Source organism: Muscardinus avellanarius (genome assembly GCF_963383645.1).
Source record: "Muscardinus avellanarius genome assembly, chromosome: 4".
Taxonomy (NCBI): domain Eukaryota; kingdom Metazoa; phylum Chordata; class Mammalia; order Rodentia; family Gliridae; genus Muscardinus; species Muscardinus avellanarius.
The window spans coordinates 18,244,025-18,270,800 of NC_137789.1; the positions used below are offsets into that span (position 1 = coordinate 18,244,025).

General features: G+C 46.2%; 1 protein-coding gene across 1 annotated transcript in view; it reads left to right on the forward strand.

Moving 5' to 3' along the window:
- ANXA13 (annexin A13) overlaps nt 1–26,776 on the forward strand; it is a gene marked incomplete at both ends in the record, with an annotated part of 54,814 nt that overhangs the window by 21,004 nt on the left and 7,034 nt on the right. Inside the window, 7 exons of the mRNA XM_080695123.1 lie at nt 2,468–2,543; nt 14,070–14,164; nt 17,324–17,494; nt 19,985–20,018; nt 20,123–20,202; nt 21,753–21,821; nt 23,057–23,158. Coding sequence (XP_080551249.1) covers nt 2,468–2,543; nt 14,070–14,164; nt 17,324–17,494; nt 19,985–20,018; nt 20,123–20,202; nt 21,753–21,821; nt 23,057–23,158 — 627 coding nt within the window. The remainder of the gene's footprint in view (nt 1–2,467; nt 2,544–14,069; nt 14,165–17,323; nt 17,495–19,984; nt 20,019–20,122; nt 20,203–21,752; nt 21,822–23,056; nt 23,159–26,776) is intronic.

Sequence of the window (26,776 nt, forward strand, 5' to 3'; positions counted from 1 at the left end):
GGTTGTCAGTGGGGTCTGGGGGTTCTTCCTTCCCGGGAAAAAGGTTTTAAATGAAAGCACAAATAGGAAAACATAAGAGATTTGTTTAGGGAAGAGGGGTACAGTTTAAGAGAAGCCTGTGATAAAGGGGTGTCTGCAATGGCAGTTGCAAGGAGTGGAAAACTGCAGGGAGTCTTCCACACATGGTGAGTTTTGTTCAGCCTGGAAACCTTCCCCGCCGTGCCTTGTGTATACGCCTGGAGAGCTCACTACCCTCTTTTCACAGCACAGCTTAGTGCATCTGTGCTGTTTCCGCCATGTTGGAAATTTTCCCATGGTGCCTAAGCAAAACCCGGGGGCTCAATGCCCTGCACGTGGTCCAAAGTTAGAAAGGAACACCTGGTTCCTTTGAAATTTAAGAAAGTAGTGTCTGGCCTTGAAGGAGGCAGTTTATGGGCGGGATTCTCTAACGCCTGGTGGAGCAAGCCCTACTATATCCCCTTTCCCCTTGCTCTGTCCAGCCAACTAACAAGGTACTTGGTGCCCTTGAAGACCCCTTTGGCTCTAGGAGCTTAGGATTCTCCACTGACCAAGACCTCCTCTAGACCACAGATATTAGGACACTTTGAGTTTAAAAGGCAGAAATCCAACTCCCGTGAACTTAGTCAAAGGGAAGTTCCTTAGTTAATGAAACTGGGAAGCACAAGGATACAGGCATGGAGGATGTCATTCTGTCTGTCTGTCTGTCTGTCTGCCCCCCCCCCCGCCCCATGTTGTGGACAAAATGGCTGCCAACAGCCCTAGACCCACAGTCTCAGCTCAGCAAGATCAGTGTGGGGAGACACACCTCTCTCTCGGTATATTAACAGGGGAAAGGCTAGATCTGATCCTGCTTGAACCACACCCCCAGTTCTGAACCAGTCACGATCACCAGAGTACAGGGCCTGCGCCCCACTGGTGACTGGTCTGTGGGGTTCAGGCCTCGTGACCCACAGGACTGGGGGAGGAGCGATCCCCAAAGGAACAGTGACACCAGGCAGGTAAAGGCAGAATGGCCCCTGTGCCACCGTGGTTTACAGATCCCTCCCGCCAGGAGCCAAAGGGCAGGAGAGCAAGGAGAGTGGAGGCCGGAGGTTCAGGCAGGTCACCTAAGCCAGTGTCATCACAGACCAGAAACACGGAGCTATAGGTCACCTGACAGAGCGAGGAAAGAGGAGAGCCGAGAAAACTCAGGGGGTGTTCAAGGTACGAGCTGCCTACCTGTAATTAGACTCACATCTTTAGTGTTCTTTCTTTTTTTATTGGTGTCACTGGGGAGTAAACTCAGGGGCATTTTGCCTCTGAGCTACAACCCCAGTACTATTTTATTATTAATTTTTTTTAAAACAGGGTCTCTCTAACTTGCTGAGACAGGCATTGAATCTGCCATCCTCCTGTCTTAGCATCCCAAGTATTGGGATTATGCCATGCCTGGCACAATATACAATTTTAATAGTGATGCGTTCATTTTTATGGTTGTCTTCTGCTTTGCAAGCAACGCTGGCTTTCCACTTTAGTGAGAATAAAAGTTTCTTCTCAAGAGTAGCTTTAAAAAGCCGGGCGTGGTGGCGCACACTTGTAATCCCCGCGCTTGGGAGGCTGAGACAGGAGGATCGCACATATTCAAAGCCAGCCTCAGCTACTGAGTAAGGCTCTCAGCAACTTAGTGAGACCCTGTTTCCAAATAAAATATAAAATAGGTCTGGAAGTGTATCCCGGAGGTAGAAAGCCCCCGGTTTCCATACCCAGTATCACACACACACAAAAAAAGTAGCTTTAAAAAAGGTCAATTGGTTGAAAGAAAAATAATAAACAAATAATGGTATCAATATAGGTAAGGGCAGACACATTAGCAAATGTATTAGCAAAGACTGAAGAGCAGGAAGATCTCGGCATATAAACAGGATTTATTTCTCTCCAAGGAGTACTAAAAGCCCCAAACTGTCCTTGCTGATCCTTATAATATCTCTGACAATTTAAATGCACGTTCTTCACTGTATGGATGGCATCGAGCCAAATGAATCTAGTAGGATTCCAGAACCTTCAGCTTCTGGCAGGCAAAACCTATTCCTTAGATAAACTTGTGTCTCCAAGAACCAGCACTCCAGGACATTGGCCAGACTGTGGTATTCTTTGTTTCAGAGACAGGCACACAAAGAAGGGGTTGATAAGAAAATTGCTTTTCACAGGATTGGCCAGGCCTATTGTCCTTGAGAACAGAAGGGACCATTTTCCTGTGGTCACCGGAGGCCAGCTGGCCCCAAGGAATACCAGCCATCTCCACAGGGCCAGAGCTTCCCTGCCAAGCCCCACGTGCACCCGCGAGGAAAGTGGCAGCTGCTCTCTCATTCCAATGACCACTCTGTCTTTCAGTTAGCTACCAATTTTAGCCAGAGATAATTGAAGAATGACTATACTATCCACTCACCTTCTGAATTATTTTCTCCAGGCCAAAGAGAGAAGTCATCAGGGTTTCGATGTGGACCGAGATGCCAAAACCCTGCACAAAGCCTGCAAAGGAATGGGTACGAAAAACCACTTTGTTTGCTGCTGTATTTTTGAATCTGATGAACTTGGATCTCCCGGCCAACTTTCCCACAATGGCGCAGAGATGGCCTCCTTATCTTATGCATTCCAGACTAACTCCAGTCAGTGGCTTCTAATGATCTCTTTATTCAAATTCCCAAAGTTATAATCAGATCCTATTCCTTTCTAGGATTTTTAAATCTTTCTTTTATGGGTGCATTGTAATTATACATCCTACCGAAATTTAGAGCGATAGGAATGTACATACACACAACTCATGGCGCCTTTCCTTGCAGGTCCCGCACCCCTCCTCCCCTTCCCTGTACATGTCTTTGAGATTGGTATTGGTAGTTGGACATATATGCATAGCATTATTTCAAATGTTACCTTTTGTACCTCTCAATTCCCCTCCTACCTCTCTCTCTCTCTCTTTTTTTTTTTTTTTTTTTTTGGTGGTACTGGGGTTCCTGGAAGCCCTTCTACCTCCGGGATACACTCCCAGACCTATTTTTTTTTTTTTTTAATTTGGAAACAGGGTCTCTTAAGCCAGCGAGGCTGGTTCCGAACCAGCATGATCCTCCTGTCTCAGCCTCCCAAGCGCGGGGATTACAAGCGTGCGCCACCACGCCCAGCTCCCCTCCTACCTCTCTTAAACCCCTCCCTCCATCACTCCACTGGATTCTCTGATTTTCCATATCAGGTCTCTTTTGTTTCCCAATTTCTATCTAGCTTCCACACATGACAGAAAACGTACAACTATTCGCTTTTTGAGACTGGCTGGTCTCACTTAGCATAATATTCTTAAGTTCTGTCCATTTTTCCTGCCAATGACATCAGTTTGTTCTTCTGTATGGCTGAGTAAAATTCCATTGTGCGATACTCCACGGCTTTGTGACCCATCCATCTGTTGATGGACACCTTGGCTGGTTCCATACTTTGGCTGTTGTGAATTGTGCTGCTATAAACATGGATTCTGTGTAGCAGTTACAGGTTGAATGTTCTGACATTTAACTTGACGTTGAGGTGCAGGAAACTTCATAAAAAGTGCAGTTTATGCAATTCTAATGTCTAAATCCCTCTGACCCCTTTCTCTGAAAGGGGGAGGTGGTGAGGGAATCGAGTCTGATGGGTGCTGGATTTGGAGAATGGAACATGCATATAGGAGTAGGTCAAGTGAGCACGAAAGAGCAGATATAATTTAAAAATCAGGAGTCAAAACTGGAGAAGCCTTTTAAAGTGTTTGGCCAAGAGTGGAGGATTAGGCGAGAGGACAAGAACGGGTGGGAGAAAGCATCTGGATGTGAGACCAAGAAGCAGAGCTCTGGGACCCCAGGAGGACCCCAGTGAAACATGGTCCTGGTTCCAGGAGCCTGGGAAAAGGTGAAACCCAAAGTCTAGGCAGAAGGATTTGCCTTGCACTGAAAAAAGATGGAGCTGAGCTTGACAGCTGGAGCAGATACACTCAGAGGTGTCCTCAGGGCAGAAGTGAAAGGTTCTTATGCCCGGTAACCTGCCATCGCTCTGCAAGTGGGAGAAGAGCTTGCCAATCTGGGTTTGACAATGGAGTGAGGGGCTGGAGTCATGGTTTGGGACAGCACTTGAATAACAAAAAAAGGAGACAGCCAGGAAGACTGCTGGTCCCTGCTGGGGGTCTATCGGGGAGAGAGACCATGGCTCCTCTGACTTCAGCACACACAGCTCAGAGATTTTTCTTCTGCAGACTGAAGGAAAGACAGGAGAAATGGAAGCTAGCTTGACTCTGGGTTTGCTGATGAGGAGGTTTCGGTTGGACAGCAAATGAGGCCATTGGATGGGATAGAAAGGTGAAGGGAGGGACAAGGTCGATTAACTTTCTTAGATCTCCAGTTTACATTTATCAGTAAGCGTTTAAGTTTTTAGGGTCTCTCTATACAAAATCTCATTGGGTTATCCTAAAAATCTAGCTTTTAGATGAGAAAACTGAGGCCCTAAAGTGCTACATAGCATACCCCAAATCACCAAGCCAGTTAGTAGGGGACATCGAGCTTGGCCCTTTTCCTGTCACTCCAAACGCCACCGACTAGATTGTCAAAACTAGTGAGCTGCAGCCAGACAGCTGCAGTACCAGAGGGTGAGGACAGGATGCATGGGCAGCTGGTGGGAGCCATTGGAGTCCACAGGGTGCTTTATTGAATTACTTTTTCTTAATGCACTATACCTCAGAAACCCAAAGGTTCACCCTTTTGCAGCATATAATTCAGTGAGTTTTAGTATATTCATAGGATTGTGCAACCATCAATGCTAATTACAGAACATTTTATCACCCCAAAAAGAAACCCCAAATCCATTAGCAATTCCTCTCTTCCCCCTTCAGCCCCAGGCAGTCACTAATGTACTACCTGTCCCTACAGACTTGCCTATTCTGAACTTTACATGAACAGAATCATACAGTACATGCCCTTTTGTGTCTGAATTTTTTTTTAAACTGGCATAATGTTTTGCAAAAAAAAAGCAAGAAGGAAATTAGTGAATATCTCTTTTCCTAGGAATAGCTATCATCGTAGAATAAATACAGCCATCAATTTTTTTGTGTGATTCCAGAGGGGAAAAAAACTGGGATCTGTGGTGAAAGTTCTAAGTGGATGTACTTGACTTCATCATGAGGAATGATCTGCTTCGCACAAGAAATGTTGAGAAGTCCTGAGAGAGTTGGGGTTGGGAAGATCTGGTAGGAAAGTGATAGAGGAATTTCTATATATTATATACATTATGTTTACTTTTTATTTTTTATGATGATATTGGGGATTGAACTCAGGGACATTCTACCTCCAAACTACACCCCCAGCCTTATTTATTTATTCATTTATTTACTTATTTTTGAAACAGGGTCTCACTAGGTTGCTGACAGTCTCATTACATTACTGAGGCTGTCCTTGATCCTTCAATCTTCCTGTCTCAGCCTCCTCAGTACTGAGATTAGAGACAGGTGCCACCACGCCCAGCTTATATGTTCTATATTCTTGAATACAGTAGAAAGAGATGGGAGAGAGAAAGAAAGAAGGACAGGAGGAAGGGAGCACTTACACTGGTAGTAATGACAAAGGGAGAGATGACAAAAAGCGTAAGCATTGCTTGGTTTGGGGACACCGGAGGACGGTGCAGAGAAAGCTGCCCCGGCTCACAGCCAGGCATGGCTAATCTCTTCTTCAGAGCTCACCAATCAGACACAGGCATTGCGTGGCAGTGGCGAGATGTTTATGTCTGAGTTCTGCTGAGTGGCGGGGGACTTGCAGGTGCTTTCCAGACAGGCCAAGCTTCCCTGCCGCTCTGGGGAAAGGTCCTGACACCTGGCCGTGGGATGGAGACAGGCACCCCAGTGGGTGTGAGAACCAGGCAGCTGTGGTTTCTTACTCACCATGAAAGTGAAGCTCGACACACACACAGTAAGCACTTACTGAATGCCAACGCCCCTCTTTTGGATGTGGCCACCAGGTGGGGCCAACATGATGCCTCATGGTGGAGCACCCTCTGTGCCAGCGCTAAGTGGCTGTCAGATATCCACCATCTTGCTCAGAACTCCTGGACAACCCTGTACCCTTGGTGCTATTGGAACGACTTCACAGGAAAGAACCCAGGGTTCAAGGGGAAGTATCTTGCCAAGGGTCACAGAGTTATGGAATGAGGGTGGAGCCATGGGAAACTAGAGTCAACTGAGAGAGGTCTAGCTTCCCACCCTCTCTTGAAACTACTGGGGCAAAATTATAATGTTAGCATCATTTGTCTGCAAGACTTTGTGCCCGCCCATTGATGTGCCAGCCCTGCGTGGCCTGGGTTTATATATCTAGAGTGTTGCCATCCAATAGGCACAGAGGCGAGATACATGGTCATCTTAAATGTTTGAAAAACCAATTTTAAAAGCCTGGCGTGGTAGCACACACTTGTAATCCCCACGTTTGGGAGGCTGAGACAGGAGGATTGCACAGATTCGAAGCCAGCCTCAGCTACTTAGTGAGGCTCTCAGCAACTTAGTGAGACCCTGTTTCCAAATAAAGTATAAAATAAGTCTGGGAGCATAGCCCAGAGGTAGAAAGCCTCTGGGTTCCACCCCCAGCCACCCCCCCCCCAAAAAAAAACAAGAAAAACCAATTTTAAAGGAAAAATGCAGGTGAAATGCATTATTCTACGTGTGGTAGTGGGGATATACCTACCTCTGGGCTACACCTCCAGACCTATTTCTTTTTTATTATTTGGAAGCAAGGTCTCACTAAGGTGCTGAGGCTGGCTTCAAACCTGCAATTCTCCTGTCTCGGCCTCCCAAGAACTGGGATTACATGCATGCACCACCACACCCAGATGAAATGCATACTTTTAAGGATATAATTTAGTTAACCCCCAACTTCAGACAGTCAACATAAAAGTTATTAATGAGGTATTTTGCACCCTGCTTGTCATATGGAGTCTCTGAAATCCAGCATGTTCTCTATGCTTACAGAAGGTTTCCACTTAGATCAGCCCCACTTCCTGTGCTCAGTAGCCAGGGCAAAGTCAGGTCCTCCTGAGATGCCCAAGGGTCAAGAAGCACTGCTCAACCACCTAGGAGCAGAAAACAGTCCTAGAACTCAGTCCCCCTCGGCCCAGCACTCTTTCCTTCTGAACCACATGCTTAGATCCTCTTAGACCAGTCTGAGCCTGGGCGAAACCCACCCTGCTCTCCATCACTGGAGGAGAACTGGGTTGAACAAACCCCTAGAAGACATATCCACCCAGAACTAGTGAGCTTGACCTTAATTGGAGAAAACGTCTCCTGGGAAGAGATCAACCTGGATAACTGGGTAGACTCTAAATCCAATGACAAGGTTGAATTTTGATCTTCTGTCCTTAAGAAAGATAGCAGAGAAGACACAGAGAAAGGGAGCCCACAAACCAGTGAATACCAAGGATTCCTGGTGGCCAAGAGAGGTAAGGAAGATTCTGCCTTCAAACTTCCCGAGGAATGGAGCCTCAGAAGGCCTGATTTCAGATTTCCAGCCACTGGGATCAAGAGAGAATAGATCACGTTGTTGTTGTTGTTGTTGTGTGGTGGTGGTGGTGGTGGTGGTGGTGGTGGTGGTGTGTGTGTGTGTGTGTGTGTGTGTGTGTGTGTGTGTGTGTGTGTGTGTGTGTTGTGTGTTACTGAGGGTGGAATCCAGAGGCTTTCTACCTCTGGGCTATACTCCCAGACCTATTTTATATTTTATTTGGAAACAGGGTCTCACTAAGTTGCTGAGAGCCTCACTATGGCTGGCTTCAAACCTGTGTGATCCTCCTGTCTCAGCCTCTCAAGCACGGGGATTACAAGTGTGCGCCACCACACCCGGCTGATCACATTGTTTTAAGTCACCAAGTCTATAGGAATTGATACCACAGCCTTAAGAAACTAATACAGAGAACAGGTGAATCACTCTGCTCTACCAAGGCAGGCAGGATTGTATTCCCTCCATTTCTTCATCTGTCTTCCTGTGCCCCATTTCCAAGGGGAAACAAGAGCCTGGGAGGCCCAGGGTTGTGAGCAGCCCCCAGAGAGGGGGCTTCAACCAGGCATATATATGGCTTACATATAGAGGCCAATGGGAAAGCTAAACATCTGCCACCAGCTTAGCTGTGTGTTTATGTGGCACATAGGTCCCTGGGGCCTTCAATCCCTGTGGCATCCACCCTGCTGAAACACCACTCAGTCTCTTCCCAGAAAAGTACTGGGAAAGCAAACCACAGAGGCCTGAGCACTTCCTGAGCCTGGCCGTCCCTCCAGCGCTGACCTCTGCAGCACAATCACCCCTCCGTGTCCACAGCTGTGGCAGGATCAGGGGCTTCTTCTCGTCTAGGGTTTTACAGACTTTCCCAGAACCACTGGGGACTGGCTGTGGTGCCTCAAACCAGTGTCAATGTTTACAGGAAATTGTTCAGCAGCACAGACTGCTTATATGACACACGTATTGTGAAATGTAGAATGAGGTCACCTTTCAGCAAATCGCTTCAGGGTTAAGCAGCAAAAACAATTTCCAGGTTCAACCTGAGTGCGGGGCGTAAAGGGCTTGCGGGAAATCTAGTCGCCATTGTCCCATCTCCCCACCTCAATGGGTCTCTTGTTGAAAAGCCTTCTACAAAGGAAAGTCAAGAAGACATTGTTCTCTAAAATGTTAACTCTCTATCTTCTAAATATTAGTATTAATGTTAAAATGTTAACCTGACTGCCCAGGTACAGGTTACCTGTGGCCTCTGAGTAGAGAGGATGTTCTGTTGTTCCCCACTGTGCACAGCCCAGCTGAGTATCACATGTAGCTTCCACACATGCAGAGACCAAGTTCCATCACAGTGCTGTGCAAACCTCCCCATTCATTCATTCACCCCTATATGCATGCATTCATTCAGCGAGTCATCTGATAAGTATCGAGAGCCTTCTGTGTGCGGCAGTGCACAAAACATCTGCTCCCATGGAACTTGCCATGTGTTGAAGCAGAGGCAGCAAGAATCAGCAGTCTGAGATATGCAGAGGGAGGAGTGCCTGTCTGTCTGTCTGTCCAGAAAAGCCAGGTGAGTTGAAGGAGGAGATACAAAGGTGAGGACCCTCTGTCCCACATAGGGAGACAGCCCAGGCAAAGGCCCATTGGCCAGAAATCAAGTGTTGCTTGCTTGTCAAGAAGCTGAGAATATTTCTAGAGTGGATGTACAGAGGTCTGGGAGAGTGTGAGCAGGGAGGAAGGAAAAATTTGGAGTTACACCATTGGGAGCTACTTCCAAGGGCCCCATAGTCTCCACTGAAGAATTACAGCTTTGTTCTGCATTAGACAGTTGGAAGCAGAGGCGTGGCCAGGTCCATCTGTCCTTAGTAAAGGCCCTTCAGGGGGCAATGAACACTGATTCACTGAAAAGGAGAGAGCCAGGCTGGGGACCCAGTGTGGGGGTCAGCAGTTCTGCCAAGCCATGTGGTAGAGGTGGCTCAGAGTGATACCCAGGACACAGATGAGGGAGGCTTTGGGGAGACCAACTGGATGCTGAGTGAGGGGAAAAAGAGGGAGCCAAGGATGAGCCCCAGACTCCTGTCAGCTCAGCAGGTGAGTGGGCCACTTGGATGGAGGCAGGAGGCTCTTTCCAGGGATGGCAACTGCCAGGATCCAGGCCTGGGGTGCCGAGGCTCTCCACCTGAACAGGCAGGAGCAGCCCTAACAAGACGAGATCCCATCGAACCAAAAGGGGCTGATTCGAGTGATATTAATGGAAAAAAGAAAGCTTATTTGAAGTGGGATTTCTGGTATTGAAATTATTCATAATGACATTATAGAGTAAATAACCGGAGACACATTACATAGGTGAAGCTCCAGGAGGAAATGAAGAGGAACAACATAAATAACAGCACTGGAACTGGACCAGAATGAGGCAGGCAATTAACTACTGCTGTTTCTGCAAGTGAACTCATCCTGGAACGTTCTGTTTCTCTGGCTGAATCTAATAGATAACTCTTCCCAGAATCGTAGAGGTGGAGATAATCCTAGAGATGAGGGGAATGGCCCAAGAGCACAGAGGCAGTGGCAAGGCCAGGGCTGGAAAGCTCTCTACACTCCGTCCCAGGCCTCTCTTTCTAAGTCTTTGCTGTCTTTCCAAAGATGGTTAGGGGGCTTGTGCTAGAGTTGAGGTAAGAGTAAAACACCTCGAGTTCTGGCCAGCCTCCTTTGCCCCCTTCCTCTTCTCCAGCCAGGGCCTCCCATCCCTTGCCCACACAAGTGGCCCGGATTTTTCCTGCTCCCAATCCTTTCATCAAAATGCATCGGCTCCTGCTTGAGCTTGTAATTCCTGTCTTGGGGAGGCTGAGGCAGGAGGATCGCAAGTTTGCAGCCAGCCTCAGCAAGTTAGCCAGCCCCTCTGCAACAGAGTAAGACCCTGTTTAAAAAAAATAGGGCCGGGGGGTATAGCTCAGAGTAAAATGCCCCTAGTTTCAATTAAAAAAAAGAGAGAAAAGAAAAAGAAAGGAAGGTAGGGAAGGAGAGAGGGAGGGAGGGGATTTCAGATCCCACTGAAATCTTAGACAAGAACTGGAGGAAATGGGTTTATCCCACTCCTGTCTTTATCAGCCTTTAACAGAGCTTCTGAGTGAACACATAAACCAAGGAACTTCATACAAGACCCCTGGCCTTCTTTCTTCCTCCCTCCCTCCAACAATATCCCAACCCTGAGGTCTCCCATGTAGAGGAGGATAGAATAACAGTTGGGCCCCTTCAAGGTGAGACATCATGGGAGCTAGACAGTTGTAAAAGAACCAAGAACGTCAGTTATCCCTCTCCCTCCACTGTGATGGACAAAACCCGACCATCACCCAGCAGCCCCTCCATTCTCCTTTTCCTTCCAGTCAGATGGGCCTTCCTGTTTTCTCCACCTACAGTCTGGCTGCTAAAGTCCTCTTTAAACATTCTTCAAACCTTTGGCTATATCCTTAGACACCACTTGACCAATGGTGCCACCCAGCCAGTGTATGAAGCTCGGCCTGGCCCAGTACCAGGTGTCATGATACAGGCTGGGGAAAGGATATGGACCCTGCCTTCAAAAAGCTTTCCATCCATGAAGAACACCAAGATGTCCTCAAGAAAGACAGTGGGACTGGGTGGGATGAACACCAGTCTAGAGTTACAGAAGCTCAGCTTCTTTGATTAAATCAGCACAAGGCAATTGAGCAGATATTGATTTGCAAAATACTAAATGCAGTCATAGCAATGCATTGTGAAGAAACTCAACACTTAAGATATAGTCCCAGGCACCAAAAGTCAACAATCTATCGTGGGATTTCTAGACTTAAACCATTTGACCTTCCGTGATTTTTGTCAACCTGAATACTATTAACTTAGCATTTTTCCTATAGTCAACTCAGTTTTACCCTGTTTTGTATTGTTTTTAAAAATCAGTTCACATTAAACGTGTAACTATTAAAATTAAAAATGGCCTGACCTCTCAACATTACATTTTATTCCTCCAGGAATATGTTTGGAAAGTATAGTTCTGATGGGCCAGGCTAATCTTTCTCCTCTAGTATCCAATTATGGCCCAAACAAGATGGCCCTAATGACCACCATCACAGGACACCTTTAGTGGTCACCCCCCATGGCCCAGGCACTTGGCTCCGGATGGCACATTCATACAATCCCATGATTACTGTAAGGACCCTGGAGCTATACAAGCAGTGGGCTCTGGAGGAACTCAGGAAGTAGGCACTGAATTCCTCAAGGTTTATAGAAGATGTCGGCCTGTTGACAAATGTGGCTGAGTACAGTGAGTGAGCTCAGCGTCAGCAAGCACAGAGGTGGGTCTATAGAGCTAGCTTGAGAACAAACTGCAGAAAGTCCTGATGCTCTAGTAAGGGAATCCAAGTTCCATGAGTCAGGAGGAGGCACTAAAGGCATTTGAACTGCGGAGTGAAATGAGCACATCCATGACTGGAGGACGGATGCAGAGATCAGAGCCTAGCATCAGAGAGACTAAAACAACAGGACCATCAGGCAGTGGCAGTGGGCAAGGAGGAGAGGGGGAGATGAGAGCACCATCTCCTTGGAGAGACACAGGGGACTTGGTGATATCGGAAAGCAAAGGAGATGGAAGACAAGGGCCCACGGGTAACTAGATTTTCTAATTTGGGTGATGCTTTGCACTGGGGTGAAACAACAGGATGGAGAGTGGGTATGGGAATTGAAAAATAAGTTCAGTTTAAGCTATACTGGGAGTTGAGATGCCTTGGAGGTCCATGGGAAGATGACCACAGGCAGCTGGAAATAAAATCTGAACTCAGAGGAGATAGCAGAGCTGGTGAAACTGAACTAGGGATCATCTGCAAAGGACAAGAGTCATGTGCAGGAGAAGTAACCACAGCTAGAAAAGAGAATTGGAACTGACCTCGGCGGGCAGGTGAAAGGGCAAATGGAGGATGTTGAGAAGGAGGTGCAGAAAGGAAAGGAAGGAGCGGATGGAGGACAGGTGTAAAGCACTCAAGGGAAGCACTTCAAGCAGAGACAGGGAAACTGAGAAGAGGTGCTAAGTTGTGCCTCGGTTTCCTCGAATGTCACTAAGAGTCTGGAATAGATGGCCTCCAAAGTTCCACTCCGCGCTCATGGCTGCTGAGTGCTACTGCCCAGTCCCAGGGTGCTCCATCATCGGGGTGAGCAGCTCCTTCGGGGGGCCTGGGCACGAGCCCCACATGGATGCAAGGCAGTGCTCTCAGACACTTGGGCATTTACCCTGGTGACTGGGGTCTCCATCAACCCCTCTTTTTATTCTCACACAGACTTGTATAGTAGTACCCCATCTTATAGGTGGAGAAACTGAGACGAGATAAGGTAAAAACTCGCCCAGTGTCACACAGTTGGTAATGGATGGAGCCATGATTTGAATCTCTGTAAATGAAATCTAAGTTAGGGTGTGATGGTGAGACAGTCTTTCCCATTCCCACACAGGCCAGTCTTGGGTCATCTTTCTAATCCCGCTTCCATGTTCAAGGACAGGATGCTTTTATTCTTTTTTATTCATTATACTTTGGGGTACCGATCAAATTCTTGCAATGAGCATTTATTACTTTGAGCATTGGGGGAAAAGTTGTATAGAAAGAGCAAAACTTAAAGATGTTATAAGACTTTGAAGGGGCAACTGTTCTTCATGGTCCCAGCTGGTCTTTTCTACTGAGATGAGCAGATTTGTAGGTAGCATTGATAGTGCAGCAATTTAGGCCTGTGTCTTAATCTCATCCACTCAGTTTTAAGAACCCAGTTAACAAGAAACAGGCCATATTTTCTTTTTGTAGTCTTAAAAATAGCTTCATTGAAATACAATTCATGTGCTACATAATTCACCTATTCACAGTATTTAATACATTTATAGATCTGCACAAACATCACAATAGTCAACTTTAGAACATTTTCATCACATAAAAATGCCCCGTTCCCTTTAGCTATAAACCCCCTTCCTGCCCTACCCACCCCCAGCCACTAATCTACCTTCTCTCTCTGTGAGTTTTCCTATTCTGAATTTTCATATGAACGGAATCATATAGTATGTGTTCTTCTGTGATTGGCTTCTTTTACTTAGCATAATTTTTTCAAGGTCCATCCATATTTATCAGTACTCTGTTACTTCTTCTGGCCAAATAATATTCTATCTTATGGACGTCCTAGATGTTGGTTATCCATTTGTCCATCGGAGGACTTTTGGTGGTTTCCATTTTGGGCCACTAGGAATAATGCCACTAGGGAACTCACGCACACATTTTATAAGCATGTGTATTCATTTCTCCAGGAATGAAATTAGGAAATGGGCCATATGCCTGTTCCTCTAGATAACTGCAGCATGAGGTCCCAAAGGAGATTTGTCTGGTAACAGGAATACAGTTTTCCACACAAGACATTAAAGCCAACTGGTCCATTTGGTTCCGCCAGAACCTCTGACCACGTTGAAGCTGAGTCCTCAGACTTGACTGAAATGAGCCTCCATCTTGCTCCTACCTCACTGTGGCTCTGGTCCTCTCTCCTGCCCCTTAGGAACCGACGAAGCAGCCATCATTGAGATCTTATCAAGCAGGACATCGGACCAGAGGCAACAAATAAAGCGGAAGTACAAGGCAAAGTATAACAAGGTGATTATGGGGTGCACAGCCTCGGTCCTGAGGGTCTTTACACTCTCCTGGCAGTGAAAGGATTGAACTCAAGGACATTCTACTTCTTAGTTATACTCCAGACTTATTTTTCATTTTGAAGAAACGGTCTCACTAAATTGCTGATGGTCTTGCTAAGTTGCTGATGCTGGCCTCAAACCTGCCACCTTTCTATCTCACTCAGTCTCCCAAGGACTGAGATTATGCCCTGTGAGAGTATCTTTAAAGCTTTGTAGAGTTATCCCAGGGGTGGGGGGACTTAAACTAACCAATTTAAACTCTTAACTGACTCCAGAAAGAGTGAAAGTGCTTTATTAACTTAATAGCCTACAAAATCAATTCTCTTTAACTCATTAGCTTTTAAACTGACTCACTTTTGCTATTAAGCCCTTTGTCATTTTTTCCACTCCATGTGGACTCATTCTGCATAATAACTTATAGGTAAGACGGTGATTTGAAAATCAGTTGCCATAGGTGGGCTTTTATACAGGAATTTTTCATTTATCCATCCTTCTTCAAGAATGATATATTCTTCATAAATTAATGTTGCAGAAAACTAAAACGAAATAAATCCTCCATTTCCTTGAGCATCAACAGTTTCCTTTCTTTATATTCCCTCCCTTTCCTTTCATTCTTTCTTTTGTTAATAATGCTGTTATATATAGAAGTATGCATTAGGCTTTCCTGTTTCTCTATTAGTGCATATTAAATGCAGTTTAACCTTTTCATAATGTCACTAGAATTATCATTATGCAAAGTGAATGTCAATCATTATGCTGTATTCTCATCCATATTTATAAAGCCTGTGCTGTCTCAATAACTATTCACATAAATAGATATAATATATAGAGAAAGATGGGTTTTCCTATTTATCTGACAATGGGCAGGTAACAATCTCTTGAAACTTTGGCCTCCTCACATATAGGATAAAGATGGTCTCTCATTTCCATTCTTGGGTTGCTGGAGGAATCAAATAGAATAAGATAGCTATTATAGGTGTGATTGTTTCCATTTTACAGATAGGAAACTCACGTCTTTGAATGACTCATGAAATCATTCACACAGAAACAAAAAGGAGGCAGTGGGCCTCAAATCAAAGCCTTCTGACTCCACGGCCAGCATCCAGTCCTGGGGGGCCCAGGCCATGAGAGGAGCCACTTACACATATTCAAAATGGCCCAGACAGCTCTGCTTTTATAGTTCTGCTTCTCATGATCAAGCCTGTCAATGACATTTTTTTTTATGAAAACCAGTGAATCCCCAGTTCAACGGCATTGAATTGAATGAAGTGGAATTTTCCATGCCTGTCCACCTGCCTAACTCTAAGCCCTCCCCCCAAGCCACATATCTACTTCTGCTTAACCAACGTGGCAAGTCACACACACGGCTGCTTGACCTTTAGTCTAAAACAACAGTAAATGAGGGCCTAAGGGCTTCTCTGAAAATAAAAAGGAAATAGTCTAACATACAATTTTGTGTTACCTATTTGCCAATCACTTGCTTACTTTTCTGTTCTCAGCTGTGTTTCTGAGAGCTGAGACCAGCCAAGAGATGCTCATAAGGCTGGAGGACATCAGTGACTAGCAAATCTAAGTCCCCATTTCAACCCAGCTCCAAAGAGAATAACCATCCCAAAGTCACACAGCCAGTTAGCAGGGAAGCCAGAACGATAGCCGAGGTATCCTGAGCAGGTTTCTCTGGCCCAGCAGAATATAAACACACAAGGATTTGTTTTCATGCTTGTGGCTTAGAAGAGCAGGAAGCTGGGGTTTCTCTTCTCTGAAGTTCTATACAATGCCTATCTGACCTGGGAAAAATATTTCCAATTTGTAGGCGGACCCACACCATAGGGTCCTGAGCAAATCCTGCCTTCACGGGCTGTACTGTTAAATGGACGCAGACATGGGACAGACATAACATTACAGCTCTCTTTTAGGACGGTGGCTCCCAGAGTCTTGCACACAAATTATTTTTTTCCCAAACTCAGAGCTCAAGGGTTCATTTAAAAAATAATTGATTTGCCTTCTCTCAGAAGATTTTTTCAACATGGGGTAATAATGATAATATTGTAATGTAAGTATTTATTGAACATTCCAAATGTGCCAGGCACTCTTCTCAGGATTTACATAGATTATCTCATTGGATTCTCCCATCAACCCTATAAGTCTGGCTATTCTTCCCAGTTTCTAGAGGAGGAAACTGTTGATGCAATTAAGTTTTCCAAGGTCACCATGCTACTGGGTGTTCTCAGACACCATGCCCTGTTGCTGACTGGCCAGCCCCTAATGTAATTTGGGTCCCTGAGGTGCAGCTGACCTGTGGCTTGAAATCTGACCCATCCCGGGCTGTCATTCCACAGGAGAAATCCTTCCTTTAACTTGGGGCATTAACAACATTGGTCAGACTGAATGTCCTTCTGCACCTTTTCCTAATCAAACCACCTGGTCCAAGAGAGAAAGGTGGGAGAAGGCCGGGAGTCCACCTGTAATGAGAGGATGCTCCAGAAAACGATGATAGTAGAAGGTACCAGGGCAGATTTCCTGGACCTGCCACACTTCTGTCTCACATATATCCCTTTCCGTATTTAACGAGATAACTGAAGTGACTGTATATCTGGTTTGATTAAGAGAGTCCCTGTTTCTTCCTATTGTCCCCTGCAATTATTAATAGTGGCCATTTTTGCTCTCAAAACCAAACCAATGTGGATGGCAAATTATCACATCCCTCTAGAGAGAACAGACCTGTATTTCAGTCATTTCTAGCTGACTGTTGGAGGGCAAATCCTTTGTCTTCTGAGGCTTAGTAAAGGGAGATAGTGCCAATACTTCTAGTTTTGCAGGGCCGTCTTGAACATCAGCTGAGAAAGCTCTCTGAACCCTAAAAGGCTCTGCCAATGCTGCTGTTCTAGTGACTCATTTTTGAGGTCTCTAGCCCCAGCAGGAAATCTCTCTGCTCTCTGCCAGCCTTGGAGGGAGTGGATGGGCAGCAGGGGGCGCTGTCCTGGAGAGCAGGTTGTCCTTGTTTGTCTGGCTCCCTGTGTCCAGGGCAGGTCTCCTGTCAACCTTGACCCGGTACAGCAAAGCAGACCCCGTCTCTCTCCTGCTGGACCATTCCACCCAGGTCTCCTGGTACTTCCCACAGGACCTAGAGGATGTGCTCAAGAGTGAGCTGAGTGGAAACTTCGAGAAGACAGCCTTGGCCCTTCTGGACAGCCCCAGCGAGTACGCCGCCCGACAGCTGCAGAAAGCCATGAAGGGTCTTGGCACGGACGAGGCTGTGCTCATCGAGGTCCTGTGCACGAGAACCAATAAGGTCAGTCCCACCTAAGGGAGGGGCGGCTGCACCTTGTACTCTGTCCCAGGGTGAGCCACAGTCTGCGCGGAAATATATGTGGTTGGCCCTTGTAGGAGGGACAGCACCTCCAGTCTTCCAGAGGTTAGTCTTGGCATTGCTGCCCCTGGCTTGACAGAATAGTCTTTCCAGAAGAGCTGGGTCAGTCTAACTTTTGTTTTTCTAACTGGCACACACAGTTTGCTGTGCAGAAGCCACAATTCTTCCAGCCTGACTTTGCCAATCTTTCAGCATGAATAATGAGATAGTAGTCCACACATGTTTGTGTCCCTGCCTTGTCATGGCTGTCATTTATCTGTAACAAGGCAGAAAGGTGGGTGCTACCAGGGGTCCCAGAAAACACCTCCAGTGGCTGCCAGCACCTCCCTGAGAGATCCTGCATCAGCATACCTCCCCCAATCTCTTGGGCACATGTCAGTATTTCAGAAGCTATCAAGGCCCCAACTGAAAACCATTTACCTTTGATTCCAGAATCCAGTTGGGCCAAAAAATTAATCAAGAGTAAATAAGGCTCACAAATCACCAATAAGAGGACCCTCTTTTTTTTTTTTTTTTTTTTTTGGTACTGGGGATGGAACCCAGGGGCATTCTATCTCTGAACTAGACACTTAGCCCTATATTTTAGTCTTTTTATTTTTTGAAACAGGGTTTCACTGAGTTGCAAAGGGCCTCGCTAAGAAGTTGAAGCTGACTGAACTGCAATCCTCTGATCTCAGCCTCCTGAATGCTGGGATTACAAGTGTGTACCACCATGCTGGCTAGGATCCTCTCTTTTCCATAACCACACATCACAGTAGACTGGGAAGGCCCCACAAAGAAAATACCAGAAAAACACAACATGCTGAGGCCTCTCAGTGGAGAGAGCAGACAGAAAGGAGAATTGGGAACAACGCCCCAACACTGAATACATTTGAAGCCTTGGGCTCTGGCCACCCACTCACCTGCTCAGCCTGGCGCACGGGCTCAGCCTGTTCCCCCAAAGCACTACCATGATCCACCAGAGCCCAGCAGCTGGCTGCTCTCCTGGTGCCCCCACCCGCCCCTGCCCATCCTGCCCACAGACCTGCATCTCAACCCACTCGAGGAGATGCTGCAATGGGAACATCTATTCTTATACATTGCTGGTTCTTGTAAACTGAGTCCGCTCCCAAATGGGCCACTAAGCACAAGACATGGAAATGTAAACAACATGTAAAATGTGAACACCTGTAAACGGTGCTGGGGAGAAACTTGCACTCCTGCAAGGCTCTGAGGTATTTACTGGATGCAAGACATTTTCTCTGCCTGTTTAAAGTAGAGAAAGATTGGGAATCACTTAAGTAGCCAGTAGTAAGAGGCTGCCTAAACAAACTGTGGCTTCTCGTAGGATGGAACGTTTTGTCTCCCTTTAAAAGCCCTGGGTGACTTTCTAAGTACAAGCATAGCTGGATCTCTAAGACACTGTTGGGTGAACACACAAGTCACAAAACGATCTGAATCACATTGCACTTCCCAAACACATGACACAGACACAGAGCAATGCTGTGCACTCCAGCAGCTCATACATAGAAATACAAGTGCAAAGAAGTGTCTGGGGCAGCTCTTGCTGAACCTCTCACACTGGCTGTGCGGGAGGCAATAGGAGGGAATGGCGACTGGGCCAGGAGGTGGTGAAGGCTGTTAGCTTGCCCTAATAGCTCCCATTTTTACTTGACTTGTAATAATTTCACATATGTATAGGAGCCAGTGTAATGTTTTAACACAGGTGTACAATGCAGAGTGATCACATTTAAATAATGAGCATGCCTGTCACCTTAAGCATCATTTCTTTGTAATTAGATTATTCAAAACCCCCTCTTGTAGTTATTTTGAAATATGCACTATATTATTGTTAACTTTAGTCATCCTCTCATGCATTTGACAGGGGAAACTATACTCCACTCTCACTGTAACTTAGTACCCATCGATTAACTTTTTCCCATCCCTCCCTCTCCCTCTCTTCGCCCTGGTAACCTCCATTCTACTCTCAACTTCCATGGTATCTTCTTTTAGATTCCTCAAGTGAGTGAGATCATATAGTTTTTGTCTTTCTGTGCCTGGCTTATTTCACTTCACATAAGGTCCTCCTGGCTCAAGCACGTTGCCACAAATGGCAAGATTTCACTCTTTTTTATGGCTGAATAATATTCTATTGTGTAGACATACCACATTTTCCTTATCCATCCACCCATTGATGGACACCTGGGTTGATTCCATATCCAGGGAAGATGTATGTATATGTTACTTAATGTCTGAAATATTTGCTCAGAGAGGGTCCCTCCACACCCTAGGGACTCGCCCCAGGCCTGAACCTTCCCCTATCTTAAAAGATCAGACTACAAAGCAGCCTGTGCCCCAAGATGGACTTCTGCCTCCTCTGCATGTGTGTTTGTGTGTCTCCTGGACGTTGATTTGTTTTAATTACCTTCCTAGGAAATCATCGCCATCAAAGAGGCCTATGAAAAGCGTAAGTGACCTTTTGTTCTGACTTTGAGTACAATATGACCCTTTCCAAATACTTCTGGGAACTGAATTGTCTGCTTTCTCCTCTCCCTTTTTCTTCCTCAAAAGTATTTGGCAGAAGCCTTGAATCCGATGTCAAAGGTGATACGAGTGGAAACCTAGAAAAGATTCTGGTGTCCCTGCTCCAGGTAAGAGTAAACAGGTCCCCCTGCTTCATGACCTTGGGAAACAATCCTTGGCAGCATGACAAGGAGGGCAAGGTAGATAAACATTTCCTTCTCTTATTAAAAATCATCAACCCTTGCTCCATCAGCCAGAGATGGGGAAGTCATTCTGCCCAGTTATGTGCAGTTTACAACCTTGTTTGCTTATTGAGCTGGTTCTTCAAGCATAACCATCCGGCCGATGAGGAAAGTCAGGCCTCCGGAGACGGGTAGCCTGCCGAGGTCCACGCAGCTAGGAAGACACAGGGCAGGAGCAAGAAGCAGATCGTCTGACCCCAGGCAAACCCCGCACCACCCATCTGCACCTTCTTCCAGAATTCGCGCTCCTCTGTGAGGAGCTCCCCCAGGGAAGCGGGCAGGGCTTTCAGGATTGGCCCTGCCAAGGCCCACCTGGGGCCCCCAGGCAGCCAGCACCATGCTCCCTGACACACCCCTCTCTTGGATCCTTGTTGTGCATTTCCTCTGCTCCTCCCTCCCACTGTGCATACACTGGCAGCTGAGCTCTAAAGCAAGTAGTGTCCAACTGCAGCGGGAAGGGTAGGTTTTCTCTTGCTGTGTAACAACTTCCCAGAAACTCCACAGCTCAAACAATATAGATCTACTAACTCACAGCAGCCGGGGGTCAGGAGTCCAGGTAGGTGTTAGCTGCACCCTTTGCTTGGGTCCCACCAGGCTGAACTCAAAGTGTCAGCCAGGGCTTAACTAAGGCTCGGGCTGGGGGGGGGGGGTCTTGCTGTTCCTGGGTTCTTGCCACCTGTCAACTGAAGACCACTATCAGCTCCCAGAGACCATCTGTGGCTCCCTACCATGTCTTCCAGGACATCAGAAACTCGTTCTCTGACTTCTCCCATCTCTGAGCTTTAAAAGCCCTCACATGATTGGGTCAGACCCACCAAGGACAATCTCCCTTTGATCCTTTCAACTGATTAGGGACCTGACTTACATTAAAAAAAAAAAAAAGGTCTTCTATACTGTCTAACACAATTACCAGAGTGACAGCTCATACCTATGCCTCCTATCCATGCTCCAGGAAAGGGGATTACACCAGGGTGCGGATCACTGAGGGTCACCTTAGTATTCCGCCCCCCACAAAGGGCCTAAGGTTAGACTTTCATGACTTTCCCAAAGCAACTCTCAGACTCCTTTAGCACTGGGACCCTGAAGGGTGAAACGTGAGATTCTGGAGCAATGGACTTACTCTGAGAGACTGTTCTAAGGTCTGGCTTCAGAGAGAGAGAGAGGGGAGGGGTGAGGGGGAGGGGAGAGGAGAGGAGAAGAGAGGAGAAGAGAGGAGAGAGGAGACACATGCACACACAAGTGTTATCACAGAATCAACACCATTTCAGTCATGTCCAAAAGATGGCAGCAAAGAGCAGGCCTTGAAGCTTTGCCAGGCAGACCTGTGCTTCAGGCCACCCCTCCTTCCTCACCCCCAGAGCACCCCCAGGACTTGCCTTTGGTTTCCTGTGGTCAAGCAGGAACTGAAGTTAGTAACACTGCATCGCTGTTTCCAGGCTGGTCGTGATGAAGGGGACTCTGTGGACAAGGACCTGGCCGGTAAGGACGCCAAAGACCTGTATGATGTAAGTATGCAGATGTGCCAGCCTCCCCATACTTTTCTTTAAATTTATTACAATTGCTTTCAGCAAATGTTTCTTTATTTCACACAAATGGGAGTTACTTGGGAAATAAGTATGACTCTTAAGAAATAATTCTATGCCTAGATCTGTATAGATCAGACAGAACAGTTCCTGGTCTTCTATTCTGGGGCTAGCCACCTCATTTTGGAACGAGGGAAGGCATAAATAATATGTAGTCATGTGTTAGAAGTTCAAAGTGCTTAATCAACCCATTTGACTTCTATTCAGTGCATATTTTATAATTCCCTAGAAACTAGGTATCTTTCCCAAAGGAGTGAAATCAGATTATAGTGATACATGCATATCCATGTTCATACCAACACAATTCACAATAGTCAAATCATGGCACCAACCTAGGTGTTGATCAACAGATGAATGGATTACAGAAATACGGGATATACACACAACGAAATTCTACTCAGCAATAAAGAAGAACACAATTATGTCATTTGCAAGAAAACGGAAGGACCTGGAGAACATTGTGTTAAGTGAGATTAGGCAGTCACAGAAAGTGAAGGATCCGATGTTTTCTCTCATGTGCAGAGTGCACGGAGTAATCAGGATACCAGAGGGACTTCAGATCATGGAGGAGAACCCCAGTGGAGTGGTGGAGGGGGTCTAGGGGAGGGTGGCGAGGAGCAGAGGAAGAATCAATAAAGAAACATCTAAGTTATAGACATATTTGAGAATACCAATGGCAACTTCAGTATCATGCATGAGACTACATGAGAAAAGATAGGAAGATGGTGGGAGCTGCTCACCAGGTGCTGCGTACATGTGTGTCCCTATCACTCTGAACTAGATTACAAAGTGAGACTACAAAAGAAACCAACAAAAGAATATTAAAAATAAAAACAAGCCGGGCATGGTGGCTCACGCTTGTAATCCCAGCATTTGGGAGGCCGAGACAGGAGGATCGCGGTTCATGGACAGCCTCAGCTACTTAGTGAGGCTCTTTGCAACTCAGTGAGACCCTGTTTCAAAATCAAGAATAAAAAATAGGGCTGGGGGTATAGAATGGCCCTGGGTTCCATCCCCAGTACCATTCTATACACATACACACACACACACACACACACACACACACACACACACTTTAAAAACCAGACCTAGTCACAGCACTGTATCTTCAGTCTGTTTACAAAAGCCTTTATTCAATGTTAAAATGTGACCCTCAGGCAGGGGAAGGCCGCTGGGGCACTGATGAGCTTGCCTTCAATGAAGTCCTGGCCAAGAGGAACTACAAGCAGTTACAAGCCACCTTTCAAGCCTATCAAATTGTAAGTAATGAAGTACTGAGGTGAAAGGGATTTCTGGAAAACTGTCTGAAGTTATTTCTAAAAGAAGGCAAGACCTGGACTGTGGCACTAGAAGATTATGTACAATAGTGGGTCTTCGTGGGAGTGAGGCCCGGGGCGCTGCTAACCCCCCCCCACCCCATGCACAAGAGAGCGGCACAGCCGAGAGCTGCCGGGCCTGGCTTCCAGGGCTGAGGTCAGGAGGCCCTGGTTTCTAGCAGAGGCCAGGAAAATGGTGAAGTGTTGCTATTAGGAGCAAAGTTCGCAGGTCAAAGAATCCAGGGACAATCCTGGTTCTGCCCCGGCAGGTGAGCAAACCTCTCTCCGTCTTTTTGGAACATCAGCATCCCACTGTCCTAGAGTGATTTTAAGAGTTAAATAAGATAAAGGCTCAGAACAGTAATTGGCATGTGGTGAGCTCTTATTATTATTTCAATTTACAGCTGGGCTAACAGTGCCTAGAACTCTCAAGACAGATGTGATATACCTCAGACACAGGCCCTGGAAAACACATGCATAAATCAGGTTTTTAATCTCATGACTGTTTGAAGCCTACAAAGAGAGTGAGTTCCTTCAAAGTACTCAGTGATAAGCCCTTCCCTTAAAAAGCAATCTTTATTTTGCAAAACACCTTAAGTGGACTATCAGATTTTTTTTCTTTTTTGGCTCCTTTTTTCTGTAGAGTGCTTTTACTGATTCAAAGCACTTCTACGCCTTGTGTTTCATTTCAATTTCACAACAATACCATAACTTGATGCTGAGCAGCTCTTGTGGCCTGCGACTGCTGGATGAGCACGGTCCCCAGTGAGCCGCCATCTGTAACTTATCAGGACCACACAGCAAGTCAGTAGCAGAAAATGGATGAGAACTCCAAGACTCCCCAGCCTGAGCGCCTACTTTGGCTAGAGCTGGCCACTCCTCACTCGAAATAGCCTTTCCCATGTGTTGCCAATAGATGAAAAGACAGCAAAGCTTTGGAATTTTATCGTTACTGTACATAAGCCTACAGGGTCCTCTCCTTTCAAATCATGCCCAGAGTCATGATCAAAGGCAGCTGACCCTGCTCTCTGTGCCTGGAGCCAGGGATGGAGGTCTTCTGCCACGTGATAGGGACCACAGATGGAGTTTCTGAGGATGGCTGTCACTGATGATCATTATAGGAAACTCACACATACAACTGCATGAACTAGTGACTATTATTTACAAGGATACCCTCTAAGCCAACATCTCAAATCTGCAAGCAGCAGCAGCAGTCTCACTTGAGAAACTAAGAATGAGAATTCTCAGCCTTTCCGCTCTCCTACTGAACCCGATTCCCTGGAATGTGGGCCTTACAATTTGCATATCGTAATAAGTTTTCCAGATTTTCACGTTGAAGTTTGAGAAGTTGGCAGTAGGCTACTAGAGGCTGACCTGGAGCCAATGATTAAAGGTTCTGCGCCTCGATTTTCTTGATTTTTATAATAGGGCTAATAAAACCTCCTTCATAGGATCAGTATGAAGTTAATGAATTAACAGAAGAAAACACTCAGAAAGTACGTGGCATGCTATGGGCACCCAATAACTATTAGCAATTGTTGGGAGTTTTCCTGTGTGAGCCAGTAGTGCCAAGAATCAGAGCCCCAGCTCAACTCGATGATAAGGTGATCTACAGACTTGATGATTTCTTTTTACATGAAACCAGCTCTAAAATGCTACCAGTTGATCTATTCTAAATGCTTTTCACAAATGCCATTTGTGTGGATTTTTATTGTTGACTTTTTAGGGCTACCCTGCTCTTGAGGCGTGAATTCTGTAAGTGTTTGATGATTTAGGGCCAAAAGTACCAAGATGCTCACCTAAGATCCCTGGCACGGACTATGTCTTAGATTATTCTGACATAGAATTGAATTTTAATTTTTGGTACAAAAACTCACGGTTTTGCCTTTTATTTGGCCTGTACACCTGAGTCTTGACTTCTGACCAGCTCAACAATCCAATCCAAGCAACTGAATCTCCCCAAACTGCTGCATCAATGAAAGATTATTACAGTCGAAAATTTTACCAAACCTGAAGGACTTGCACAGTTATAAAGCCAAAGTAAGGTCCACAAACAAGGTGTTCAGCGTATACACACACACACACACACACACACACACACACAGAGAGAGAGAGAGAGAGAGAGAGAGAGAGAGAGAGAGAGAGAGAGAGAGAGAGAGAGAGAGCAGGCATTAATGCCTCCAGGTCTTGCGCTGGGCTCTTGGCCCCTCCCCTTACATGTTCAGTCATCTAAGCCACAGTGCACAGGGCTCTGCTCTCAACAGGGAAGGGGTTGGGATTTACAGAAGTGCCTTCCTATTCTTCTAATGATCTCCCCACAGCACTGCTGCCTAACTAACTAGAGCCTCTGGACTGGTTTGGAATATACTTTCATCATGTGTGTACTGAGATTATAAAACCTGGTTCTGCCCAAAGACCCCCCTAAAAATTAGGTGTTCTGGCAACTGGAGTGGAAAACTCACCTAAGAAAGATCGTGCTCCATGGAGTCCCTGGAGATGCCTCAGTAGCCACTAGGAAGGGGCGGGGCAGAAAGAGAAAGGGGCGGGGCCATCTCCTTGCAGTCTGTGATTAGCGCCCCCTGACGTCATTGCAAGGAAGAGCCCTGAGTGGCACTGATGCCCACCTATCACCTCCCCAGAATAGCTGTTGGTCTGCCCTTATCTATTTTGTGGGATGAGAGTCTACAGAAAATTGAAAAACACTGTTCTGCCTGGTATTGACAATAGAAACAGAAAGTGGCTTAACACGAGGATTGTTTTTTGGTTTAGAATTTGTTTTGATTCATACAGACCTGTATGAACAAAATGTCCACTTGAAATGGGATCTCAGCTGTAAAACAAGAGCACTGTTTCTGGGGAACTGATACCCATCCCTTCTAAAACACCAACTTCCACGTCAAACCCCAGAGAGGTTGGGGAGCTAAGGAAGGGACAAGACTTAAAGCCCCACTGCCCCTTCCTACTGCCTCACTTGCAGACCTGTGGCTAGAATAATGGCCGAGGACCCGGCCAGGAAGCGTCATGAAGTCTGGCCCCTCTTCCTCCCACATCTACTGTGCTTGCATCACAAAGAGTAGTTTTCAGAAGGAATAATCTCCACTAGAACTCGAATCTCCGCTAGTACTTGAAGGTCCCAACTATTTATAGGATCGATTGTGTCATGGCCTCAAAAGATAACTTCTAAGAAAGATGCGAAGCACTCAGACCCAGCAAAGCACTTCGCTTTTCCTTGGTTTGCCTGCCCTGAGCTTGGCCCAGGCAGTATTTGTATTAAGGATAGTCACAATTTACTCTAACTTTAGCTTCTGTAAATATTTGGAAAGAAACCTAACGTGTAATGCTGCGCAGAGTGACATGTGAGCCGGTGGTGAATATACGACCATCTGCAGTCACCCTGGAATGAAGGAAAGTGGCATTTTGACGTGGTTGGCACCACTCTTTCAGGAACCGTAGACCAAGTCCTCACTGGGAATCTCACAGCCTCGACTTATTCCACCCAAACTGTAGGTGACTGGGTCCCCGGCCCTGAGACAAGGGAGATGCAGGTCAGACTATTACAAC